This window comes from Ciona intestinalis, chromosome 7 (assembly GCF_000224145.3).
Source record: "Ciona intestinalis chromosome 7, KH, whole genome shotgun sequence".
Classification (NCBI taxonomy): domain Eukaryota; kingdom Metazoa; phylum Chordata; class Ascidiacea; order Phlebobranchia; family Cionidae; genus Ciona; species Ciona intestinalis.
Window position 1 is genome coordinate 947,238 of NC_020172.2, and position 12,019 is coordinate 959,256.

Sequence of the window (12,019 nt, forward strand, 5' to 3'; positions counted from 1 at the left end):
AAAACCTGCCTGACATAACTTAATAAATGGACATTTAAATATTTTTGTGCCTAGTTTCTTTGCTGAAAAAATCCTAACCCCTATTTTAAGTGACAGAGATTTAACACAAGCACACTGCATTATTTATATAACTCTTATCTATTTACTGTGTAAAAATATGGATGCTGTTGTCAAGCGAAACATTTCAAAAGTATGGGGAGGTGTCCGACATGTCTTCAGATGGGGATGGATCCCTCTCATCATCACTCTTGGAATAAAGAGAGGAGCTGATCCAGGATGCCTGAGCCAAATTTACTCGCTCTCTTCTGGGGATGAAGAAACAACAAAACTTTATACAAATATTTGAATTCTTTATTAATATGCGTTTCCAAATGGTCAATTGCTTTTGTTAACATTGTGTTAAGTAAAAATCAATCATTAAACATTGGTGCTATGCTTTATGTCTACGAAAGTATAGCCAAACTTGTACACCCTTCAATTTGTATCACTGCATTGAACTTTATCGTTTGGATAACTGGAAAATTTTAAAAAAGTATGGAAATCTTATGCATATTCAATTTTAACAGGGTTAGATATCATTAGCTCTGCTCAATTTAAACTTGAACAAATCTTGATTTTTCCATTCTTGAACATCCAAGAAAACATGGGGGTAAAAGAATTTGCATTGTCGTAATTAACTAAACATAGTCCTAAAATTTGTTTTTTTTATAGTAGTAGAAAAATTCAATTTCTTTTTAATAATTTATGTATATACATATATATATGAATTAAAAACAAAATTATTTTTTAGTTGAATATATATTTTTTTTAAAATGTAAGTATATATATCTATATATATATATATAAATTTATATATATTATATATATATATATATATATTTTTAATAAATTCAAAAAAAACTTTTTTTAGGACAAAAGGAAGAAGGAAAGTATTTTGGATCTTTCAAAGTATCTTGATCGACCAATCAGAGTAAAGTTCCATGGAGGGAGAGAGGGTATAACCTAATAGAATCTTAAACAATTTTTTTTAAACTTTTGTATTTATGTTTCAGCAAGTGGTGTGCTGAAAGGTTTCGATCCGCTGCTTAATTTGGTGCTTGACAGTACAACAGAGACTTTAAGAGGTTAACCGATTTTTGTAATGGTTAAGTTTTTTGCATGATGTCCTGTAGGCAGTAGTGGATAATGGATATCCTAAATAGCAAGCAGGGATGAATGCATTCCGCATTCCCCAATTAAAAATATGCTTTTAAAAAAATAAATAATTTCCAAAGAAACAAAATATTGAATATGCAGTAGTGATATTAGTTTCTCCCTGTAATTATTTGGAATTTGTCCACTACTTCTACTTATGACATACCTTTCATGGGCTATGTATGTATAATATATACTTTTTAAATATTTTTATACCCTACTAAAACATTAGTAGCATCATTATATTAATGAATATAACTGTAAGATCACCTAAAAAGTTATAAAAAGTAGCATCATTATATTAATGAATATAACTGTAAGATCACCTGCTTTGTTAAAGGCTAATTTCATCTTCAATTTAATTCACAGATCCAGATGACCCTTACAAGCTGAGTGATGATACGAGGGCATTGGGGCTTACTGTGTGTAGAGGCACTTCTGTGGTTTTAATTTGCCCACAAGATGGCATGGAAGAGATACCAAATCCGTTTGTTCAGCACACATGAAGAAGCAATTAAATTTGTAAAATCTTAATTCAATTATAAGTTGGTTGGATTGAAAACAGGGAGCTACCATTCATTATCATCCACTAACTGATTTACTCTGCCATTCTTCTTTTATTACATTATGTTTATAGCTGTTTTCCTGAAAAAAAAAACAAAAACATCTAAGTCTTTAATCTTGCTGAAAAAAGAAACTCAATTCTTTAATATTATGACCGCCATTGTAGCAAACTAGAGTTGAATGTTCTGTGATATTCAATATGTTTTACATACTGAACTTATTTAGAAAGACAACGATCGCAGTGCAACAAAAGTTTATTGCAAAAAAAGTCTGAGTAACTAGAGTCTCAAGCATTTACATTAAAAAGCCGGTGAAATACACTACATGGTGTTAACACACCTTTGAAAAACCTCCAACAAGTTTACATCTAATGTGGAAATATTAGGGGTTTAAAAAATTTGTTTAAAATTATTGGAATGGCTTGTAAGGGTTAACATTTAGTACGTGTTAGGGAAGAATACAAAAGTAATGTAAAGTATTGGATAACATTAGTCTAGTTATTTGATGTTCTCAAACAATAACATTTTATATAATAAGTTACAGTGCCAATAACAATTTGTTCTGCTTTTTCAGTAACATTCTTAGATTCTTTAATACTATTCTGTGGGTATGCAAATGTATGATATTTAAGTTTGAAAGTGTTGAATGCGGGTGCAGTCAGTTCACAATGAAACGTAATGACTGAATCGATTGCGATATGGTGACGAAACAATACTGAAAACCGATCACATTGGTGCATTGTCAAACGCATAATACAATTGTCCATTTTCCAATTAAAAGCACGGGAACACTATCAAGTTACTTGAATAAGGCACAATTTGTTTGAAAGCACATATTCCAGTGTTTTGATTGGAAGAAACAGTAAATATATACAATAAAAATACATATTCTCTGTAAAAAATGACGTTTGATAATATTTAGAGAATGAAAATTGAAAGTTGTACTCTAATAGGTAGGATTATAAAATTCAAGCTTGGTAATTAAATTATACAGGTTAAGTCATTTGTATTGCTGTATAGTACAACACAAATAAAAATCTATGTGCGTTTAGACACGGCCTGGGGTAAAATTCATGAAAAAAAGTAACAGACACAAATCATTGTTCATTTTTGAGGTTGACTGTGGGAAACAAAATAAAGAAATGTGATCGAGCCTAAAAATTGTGTGAAATTGGCTGGAATAAAATATATTTTTTTAAAGAAAAACTGCTTTGGTTGTGTAAATATGCAATGATGTAATTGTCACTGAAAACGGGAGAACGTGCAAATCATATGAATTCCCTAGCTTTAACTGCAGTTTTTTAAAATCTTGGACATGGTGAAAAGTGAAATTTTTTTAACGAGAAACTAAGTAGAGCAAATACAAGTACAAATTCTTTGATCTAAAGCTTACAAGTTGTTTTGTGCGCATTCAGTACACACTACCACAAAACAAAATCTCGTAATTTCAACTTGACAATCAAAAATGTGCATTTTTAAGAGCGAATTATCAGACAAAGACTGCACCTGTTTAAAATAATCTTATTAACACTTGAAAAACCGAGGGAACAAAAGCAATGCTTCTTTTACATGGGGAGGACTTAATAAGGACACAAAGGCGGTAAGAAACAATAAAATAGTAATCATAACAATTAACGCAGGTCGTAAAATATAGTTAAAGCACATACAAGGTGTACAGCTCAATCAAGATAGGTGGATATTGCACTGTTCAATGACAGTTTTTCGACCAGAGTTACATGGCATACAAATCTGATTATGGAAGCATAGGTAAAGAAAGACACCTGTTAAAAAAATATGTATGCAGTTGAATCTAATACGGTTCTGTTTATATATACATATATTATACAAAATATTCTTAGTATTTTAAAATACTGTGTATAGCCAGTAATACTTGTGTATTTTATCAAACGATTCATAGGAATTTGACACGTGGTAATTGTGTAAACATAAAAAATGGGTGGTGAAAAAATTCTGTTAGAATGAGATATTCATGCTGAAACTGTGACATAATTTCTTACCTCAATCACTAGGATGCATCTCTTTTAACTTCTGCTAACTTTCTTTCGACGGTTACTTCTGTTCGAAACTCATATCCTCCTTTGCTTTGCATGTTGTCTTGCATCTAGAATTAAAGGCAATTTTAGTGAAAAAAAAGTCAAATATGTTATGTATAAATAGAACAAAGATTACTTGTATTTGTAAAAGCATTTAATAAAAAAGTGATCCTAAATAACTACTTTGGGTATTTATAATGTTGGAAGCACAAGTATTCATGCTGTTATTGATAATGAGATAATAGGAGTTCTAAAATAAACTCAAACATTGACTTTAAAATAGAGTGTAAATGATATTACTATTCCCATTCTAACTACTGTATATGGTACAGTGTTATTCATATTAATGAGTGTAAGATTGAGACATAGCATGGCTACGATTTGAGACGTATGCATGTTATGACACATAATCACTTTCGCAATTTAAAAGCTGACTTGGTAGTATTAATACAGCACAGCCACTGCTTGCTTGGTTTTAAGTTCCAGTGTAAAAGCATGTATAATTAGACCATATGTAAGCATGTTTTGATAGGGCTTCTTAAAACGTTGTATATACAAACAAGCAACTCACTTGCACATATTAAACAAAATTTATAAAATAATGCACAACTACAATATATTAATATTTAAGATGTTAATCCTCATATTAAAATGTAAGTAAACATATGTTGAAACTATTATTCAATGAGAAGCAACCTACACAATAAAAATTATGCTGTATTTAGCAGCCTCTTGGGTGTTTAGTGTTAAAATATCAAACCATACTTTTAGTACACTTAACTGTTCAAAAAACTAGACTACACAGAAAAAACTATATATAGCTGATAAAACACAGTGTATATGCATATTTTACAGTCACCTCTTCATTATTAAATCTGATAAGTGTACGTGTACTTAGCAAGCAAAAAATGTTTTCAAACTTTAAAACTATGTTTCCCATGAAAGGTTTATGCATATTCTGTATAAGTAGTATAAGCTTTTATTTTACCACTTTGTGCTCGACAACGAACGTATAAGTTAAACTAGTGTTTCCCAGCTTTTATTTTACCACTCTTGCTCGACAACGAACGGAGTATCTTAAGTAATAAGCCCTTTGACAAAAAACTAAAACTAAACTTATTTTTCATTTTTCACAAGTGGCACTGGCACCCACTTGGGTTTAACTCATTACTCAACCACTAAGTTAAACCTTAAAATCACACCACCATACCTCTGCCCCTCCTGATTCACCAGATCCAATATGATTTAGATGTTGGAAGTTTGCTGGAGCTCCAATCATACTTGGATCTAACTTTCTTCTTCTTGGTTTTCGCTTCTGCATGATAAAAAGTGATTTTATTCATTTTAACTATGTTCTTACTAGATAAGTTTTTTTTTAGACTAATGGTGAATCAACTAAAGGAGGTGTATTTTATATTGTCAGGTATTCATGGGCGTTCTAAGGCCGCTTATTAGACATACACTGGTTGAGGTCCTACAGTGTATGCCATGAGACCTGAGATTTGTGCCATAGTTGGCCTATTGACCCTGTCGGCACCCGAGGTGCTACAACACATTAGTAACCAATGGGTTGGAGTAATTTCCGTTAAGTGTTTTGTCCAAAATGACAAAAATTACCAATGATATCGCTATTGAGTAATAAATGAATAAACCTGTATTTCTTTGGTTACAATGTAAGTTTAAAACCAACTGCTTTCACATGACCTTATCGGGTCTCTAATAAAACTACAGGTTGCAAACGGCTGCAGATATTTTGGTTATTTTGACCAGAAAGCTTCGTGGCCTCGTCCAATAAATGTCAAATGACCATACGAGTTTAACAAACCAACTTTTGGTCCTATACCACGAATGGGTTTTGAGGTTTTTGAGAGTTATCAAAAAAACAAAATATCTGCAACCGTGTAATGGTTTTTTGACCATAACAACCTGTAGTTTTATTAGGTACCCGACGATCACTACAAAGTACTTTACATTACCATTAAACCTTGGCGTTGTAGCCTGTATCTGCAGACTAACGTTTTATAGTAGAACACTATAGCAATAGCAGTACACTGCTAGCTGTAAAAGCTATAACGCACACTTACATTTGACGTTCCACTGCTTGTCATACAGCACGAAAAGCAAAGCCACATCTCAGCCATTTTTTCTGGCTGGAATCCTACATAAAATCAAAAGCAGTAAATTTAAATCAAAAAGCAGAAACAAAATTGCACCAATAAAACAAAGAATAAAGGATCAATATTGATTAATAAAATGTAACACAACAGGACTTGTATTAAGAACCAAATTCATAGGAGGAACCATTATTAAATGTATTTATATACAAAGAAACATACCTTTGCAAATACCTTGTACTTTGTTTTATGGTCTTTTTGTAGTTTTATTTCCACTGAACAGGATGCATATAGAAATTAGACCTCAAAGTCAAAGTAGTCAAAAATCCAGAGAAACAGAAATGTATGGAAACAACAACTTAATTGTTACAAACTTTTTGAACAAACGTATATAAATCCAACACTGTAAGAGTATAGAATTAATACCAACGCATTTTTGTGAGATAATAAAACACGATAAGTTAAAAATGTTAACATTTAGGTATACAAAGTTGAATTCCTGCACCAAAGGCACCTTATTTAATTACTGAACTACTGTATACCAAGTTAAACTGGGACGAATAAAGCTTAAAACAAATAAAACCATTTAAAAAACCTTAACCTTGGTTAAACAAAATGTTAACTTGGCTTTGTTTATTCTATAACCGCAACAGTAATATCGCAACGTCACTTATTTTTAATTCTGTACAAGCAAAGTTATTTGGACTAAGTTAAAAATGCGTCAAACGAACATCAATTTGCACTTTGTATTCCCTTTAAATTACTTCTACAATTATAAATTTGTTTACTTTTCTAACTAAACAAACATCTTTATTGTCCGGTGTCGCCTTTGTCAATCGTCGGAACTGCGGTATTTTTACTATCTTGTCCCCCTCTTTTCGTTGAAAAATGAGGTGTGTTCAGTGGTTAGAATATTAATTTACTTATACCATTAATTGCGACTATATATTACTTTAAAATAAAGGAACGAGTTCCCGGCGTATGAAAAAAATCCTAAAAATTGTCCAAAATTATCGAAACCTATTGCGGGTCTTCCTCGCATCCGATTTTTCCCGGCCGGCGCCCTTTTTTGTTTATTCTTATGACGTCATATTTTTACCGCCTTTTTCTCACCTTTCCGTTCTCTCCTTATTTTGAGAATTCCATTTCCACAGTCGGTTCTACGGCGAACAGTGGTAAAGTTATTCTGTTATTGTGTACACAGTCTACGCGGTATTTAATTTACCACTGTCCGTCTGAGTTCAGTTGTTTATGCTCAACGTCGCGGATTTCCTGTCTCTCGCGACAAATCGTGTTATACCTTTCAGTTGAATTAGTACATTATATGCTTGACTGACTGTGTTTGAACATGTATTTGTTGATGTTACGTAACAGACCTAACTTTAACGTTGCTACTTTCTCTTAGAAATGTAGTTTAGTAGGATTGTAGCGACGGTGTGTAGTTAAGTAGTAGTTTAAGCCATTCACTCATAGGTTTTACCACCGAAATGGCGAATAAAGATGCAATTTGCTTGGACAGTGAAACAAGCGTTGATTACTATGTAACAACTGTTAATGAAAATGAACCTAAGAAATCAGGTGAGTCTGTAGATAAATAAGTTATATGCCATTATTTGTAATCGGATTTAGAATTAACGGTATAATTTTACGCCTATTTTATTTTTTACCCAAAGCTTTTACACTGTTGTGTGGTGTCTTGATATTCAACATTTTTAGATAAACTTAATTATAACTGTTATGTCCTCAAGGTAATTTCTGCGTACTGTCCATGTAACTGTAGGTAAGCACTGTCATGCTCTGAAAAAATACTGTTGGCTGTCACAATATGTAAATGTGATTATATGAGCCACACATTTTTTTAACCATTAATTACAAGTTACAGAAAACATTATTTTTCTGCCTTAAACATTCTAGTGTTCATATTGAAAAAGGTGTGGGCTGAAAAGGAATACAATAAAATTTCATAATTCTTTTGTTCTTGTCCATCAGATTTATCGGAGAGCAACAACATTGCCGTTGAACCCCCGACCCCAACTTCACCAAAAATTGTTGTTTCTGTTGACCGTGCAGGATGCGTCAAAGTTCGAAAACGAAAGAAGTCAAAACGTCGTAAAAAGAAATCAAATTTAGGTTGGTTAGCATTAAGTAAATATCAGTGTTGTTTTAGTAGTAAATATAAAGTGAATATTAGTGATGTATTACTCGCATTTTAATACCAATGGCAATGTGTCTGTTTATTGTTTTGTAAGGGTAATACAACTTTGGGAAAATGATTGTTATTTTAATGACATTGTGACAGAAGCCCCATGCCTTTTAACACCAGACACCATGTTCTTTATATAATGTATTGTAAAGCTAATAAAGAAATTTTTAATCAGCTGTAGTTACACTACAGCGTTTATTTTAATTCCTGATATTTTATGTTTAGCTTTGGACGATCTTGCTCTCAATCATTCTGAAGATGAAACCAGGTATTTAAACAAACTGTATATATATAATATGTAATAGCATATTAGGAACTTAAATATTATTTACATTTTAAGAATTCTAGGCTACACCAGATAGCCTATATACTTTTATATAATACAGCAACATGATAAATATTTACCCCACTAATCCATGTTTTTTTCCTGTTTTTACAAAATTTTGTGATAATGAGACACTATACACTTGATATCAGGGTGACATCATCTGCATCTGACGCAAGCCAAAACAAAGTTCCTAAACGTTCAATATCTCTTAATGAAAGAGATCTTGTAAGGAACACTAAAGTGGTATTTTCCAAAGATGCTATCCCAACAGAAACAAAGGTTTCTGTTCCTAATGGAACCTCACTTCACCAAAATGTAAGTAATTATTAATAAATTTAAACCCTGTTTTGTTTTGATTTAATTGGTAGAGCTGCACTACCGGCTATTGAATCATATACTGTGAGTAATCATGTGTAGGTTTTGTATTGGATTTTGCCCCTTTCTGTTGACATGATTAAATTAAAAAGTTTAACAGCATTTCACTTTTATAGCAGATAGGAATTTTTAATATTTTAGCAATGTGTTTTCAGTCACCCTGTTTCAATATGAGCCAACTCACTGGGCCAACTCTGAACTCACACTTAAATTTCATGTTCTCTGATATGCCAGGCCATACGAACTGTCTTATATAAAAAAATATTATAATAAAATGTTAAAAAAAGCAGTGGGCCTAATATGTTTTAATACAAACTTGTTTTCCTATCAAAGTTCCAATGACTTTATACCGTGTGTTTTAATATTTATTTATTTATTAGTTTATTTTAAGGAAAACTTACATTAGACATAGATTAAACCAATATTTAAATATCAATCCAGCAGGAACAGGTCCCAGTAACATCAGCTCCTGTAAGAAGGCGACCGAAGAAAAAAAGTTCGTTTCGAAACAACAGAAGAGGTTTTATTGAGGGAAGTATTATGACTGGATCAGAAAATGCAATGTAAGTGTGTTTCTTTCAAATGTTTTCGTTTAATTGGCTACTGTTTTGTAGTACCACTATATTACATATTATATATATATATATGCACTCTTTTTTTTTACTTTAAAATGTATCGCATAGTATATCTGTATGTGTACTTTCTGTGCCATTTTGCATTGAAACATATGTAAGTAAATAGTCTGTAAATACATATTATCATATGCATAATAAACTAAAAGTGAAAATAAATTTGACTGCGGACCATACTCATTCCAAGTTATCAAGAAACACAAGCTGACATTTATTAACAAAGATCCGGTTACAATTCAAATGAAATTTCAAAAACTTTACTCTGCCTACCAAATTTTTATTTTTTATAGCTGTTTGATCAAGTTTCTTTGATAGAAAGTGATGTATTGTGAGCTGGTTGTTATTCCATTGTTTTTTGTGAGTCATTTTTCCCAGAGTATAATAACGCTTATGCTGCGTCCTGTATTGCCAATCTACCAAGTGCTTGTTGGTACAGATAGTTTTATTATAGTTTCCAAGGTATAATATACATACATAAACATAATATATTAATTTTTATTAAGAAAGTTGTATTTTTTTAGCAAAATTTCTAATTTTTATTTTAGGAGCAGTCAGGAAAACAATAGACCGCACCAGGTTAGTTTACTATTGTTTATAACTTCTAGCAATGCTGTAAGCTTCTTTTAAGATTATCCACAATTAGTAGTTCACTGTGGGAGTGCTCACTTTCAAACTTGCGTGGTCATTCTGCACTGCAATTATATTGTTTATCATAAGCTTTAAATAGTGGATAAACCCTTTCAGCACTTTTGACTGTTGTGTATGAAAGCAAGCAAAATTTAAGGCTTATTTTCTGCCTGTTGCATTATAAATGCCCCCAGGCTACATAGATCTTCAGGTTTTAGCATGAAATGTCAGTAGGTCACCTAAATAAACATGAAATTTTGTGTTCAGCCTGTTTTAGCTTGCACTTAAAAAACAGGCCCTGAAATTTTATGAAATTTCACGTAAGTTTTTTAGTTTATAATATATATATATAGGCTATATCCTTTATATTTTGATCTGGTCTGAAATGTAAAGATCATACTTTTGGGTTAAAATTTAAAAATGTTGGGCTTAAAGCTGACAAAATTCTATATTACTTAGGACTTTGAAATGCTTGATTCCAGCAATGATGTCACAAAACTTGAATATGATGTCACAAAGGTAGGATTTGCTGAAGTTTGAAGTCAACAGACTTACCTTTCTATTTACCTGTCATTTTAATTACCAAAGATTTTTAATAAGACGATAACCAACGCATTAATGATGACATTGTATAATATGAAATTTGTGAATAAAATCCCAAAATTTACTAAAAGCTATCTCAGCTTATTGTGTCACTGTCTATAGCTTCTTATTTAATTTTTGATGTCACAGTGAGTTTGAACTTTATTTTTAAAGGGCCCTTTGTCCAATAATTTTATTTTCCTAAGTTAATTTATTAAACAAATAAACCCAAATTTAGGCGCATAAAGCCAAGATTGAAATTTTATTTTCCTTCTAGCTTATTGGTTCACTGTCTACTCCATAGCTTTTATATAAAATTGAAACTTTATTGACATAGGGTAATTTTTAAAACACTTTTTGTATAAAATAACTATTTACTTGATTTTATTTAATAAACAAGTAAACCCAAATTCAGGCGATCAAGCAGAAAGATGCGCTCGCAACTCTCACCCTTTTCATGCAAGATGTGGAGGAAGCAACCACTGTTGCTAAGCAACAACTTGAGGACAGAAGAAAAGGTAAATAATTTCCAAACTCAAAATTCATTCTCCTAACTTTTACCTCAAAAAAATAAACATCATTTGTTTTTTATTTCTTTGGACCTACGCTTTCATAAAAGTTACATACTGTTTAAACTTTATTTAATCCATTGTACGACAAGTCTGCAGTTGGCGGGTACATTTTGTTTTTAGACCATTGATTATACATGCCATAATTTGTCCCACACACATCATTTAATTAAACAAGAAACCAAATCTGTATTAAATTAAGTAGGATTTCCCTATCTATTTTTTTGTTGTTGATAAAAAAAACCCTCTGTTTTAGATCCCATGCTACGTAGGTCGCGTTCTATGACAGACATCCTTGGCGAAAGCGACGTATACGCTACTGACAGCTGTGACGGGTTACGTCTTAAATCAGAACCTCCTTTTCCCCACAAGCCTCAATATTCACACCAGAAGCAAATGAGTCTTGACCAGAAGAGCGTGGTTTCCGGAAGTGTCTTTACATCTGATCATGATGTGTCTGTGGAGGATGGGAGAGATCATCCAGTCCTTACTCCTCAGTCTTCCTCCAGCGGATCAAAAGAGAAGAGGTCAAGATCCTTATACGATCTAGTAATGGGTGAGTGAATTTTTCAGTCCTTATATATGGAAAATGCATATCTACTATGGTACTGTGATATGTTCTGCCTAGAGAGTATATAGAAACGTTTATTATACATAAAAAGTCTATAAGTCTGTGTTCTGTCTGAAAAGTATATAAAAAATACAGGAAAATTTTCATTAATAGGCACATAAAGCACTATTATGGTCTATATGTAATATTACATGCTTTGCCTACAAA

At 31.9% G+C, this 12,019-nt stretch overlaps 2 protein-coding genes and 1 non-coding gene across 11 annotated transcripts in view; 2 read left to right on the plus strand and 1 right to left on the minus strand.

Moving 5' to 3' along the window:
* Positions 1–67: 67 nt before the first annotated feature.
* Positions 68–2,107, plus strand: LOC100180305 (U6 snRNA-associated Sm-like protein LSm7). Its single transcript, XM_002127792.5, has 4 exons — positions 68–649; positions 911–995; positions 1,053–1,124; positions 1,564–2,107. Exons 1-4 carry the CDS (start codon positions 644–646, stop codon positions 1,698–1,700), a joined length of 300 nt encoding a protein of 99 aa, XP_002127828.1. The 5' UTR covers positions 68–643; the 3' UTR covers positions 1,701–2,107.
* Positions 1,995–6,228, minus strand: LOC100178729 (the record flags this gene model as incomplete). The annotated part of the gene is given in 4 exon segments (XR_003396014.1): positions 1,995–3,538; positions 3,776–3,879; positions 5,022–5,126; positions 5,896–6,228. It is a non-coding gene; the product is annotated as an uncharacterized LOC100178729 (transcript).
* A 1,100-nt stretch (positions 6,229–7,328) lies between these two features.
* LOC100176418 overlaps positions 7,329–12,019 on the plus strand; it is a 17,187-nt gene continuing 12,496 nt past the window's right edge. For 7 of the 9 annotated variants that reach the window (XR_001974811.2, XR_003396007.1, XM_018812579.2 and 4 more), the window contains exons 1-9: positions 7,329–7,503; positions 7,915–8,055; positions 8,354–8,396; positions 8,606–8,771; positions 9,273–9,394; positions 10,009–10,039; positions 10,550–10,609; positions 11,088–11,190; positions 11,498–11,797. Coding sequence is in view for 7 of the 9 variants with exons in the window: in XM_018812579.2 (XP_018668124.1) it covers positions 7,413–7,503; positions 7,915–8,055; positions 8,354–8,396; positions 8,606–8,771; positions 9,273–9,394; positions 10,009–10,039; positions 10,550–10,609; positions 11,088–11,190; positions 11,498–11,797 (1,057 nt within the window). In the remaining 2 variants the exon portion in view is untranslated. Of the gene's footprint in view, positions 7,504–7,914; positions 8,056–8,353; positions 8,397–8,605; positions 8,772–9,272; positions 9,395–10,008; positions 10,040–10,549; positions 10,610–11,087; positions 11,191–11,497; positions 11,798–12,019 lie in introns of those variants that run through there. The other 2 variants (XM_018812580.2, XM_026834983.1) reach the window with 2 other exon arrangements.

Excerpts from the sequence above, each read along its gene's own strand:
- LOC100180305 (XM_002127792.5), top strand. Across the intron at positions 996-1,052 it reads GTTCCATGGAGGGAGAGAGG|CAAGTGGTGTGCTGAAAGGT; the intron begins GTATAACCTAAT and ends TTTATGTTTCAG. Across the intron at positions 1,125-1,563 it reads TACAACAGAGACTTTAAGAG|ATCCAGATGACCCTTACAAG; the intron begins GTTAACCGATTT and ends TTTAATTCACAG.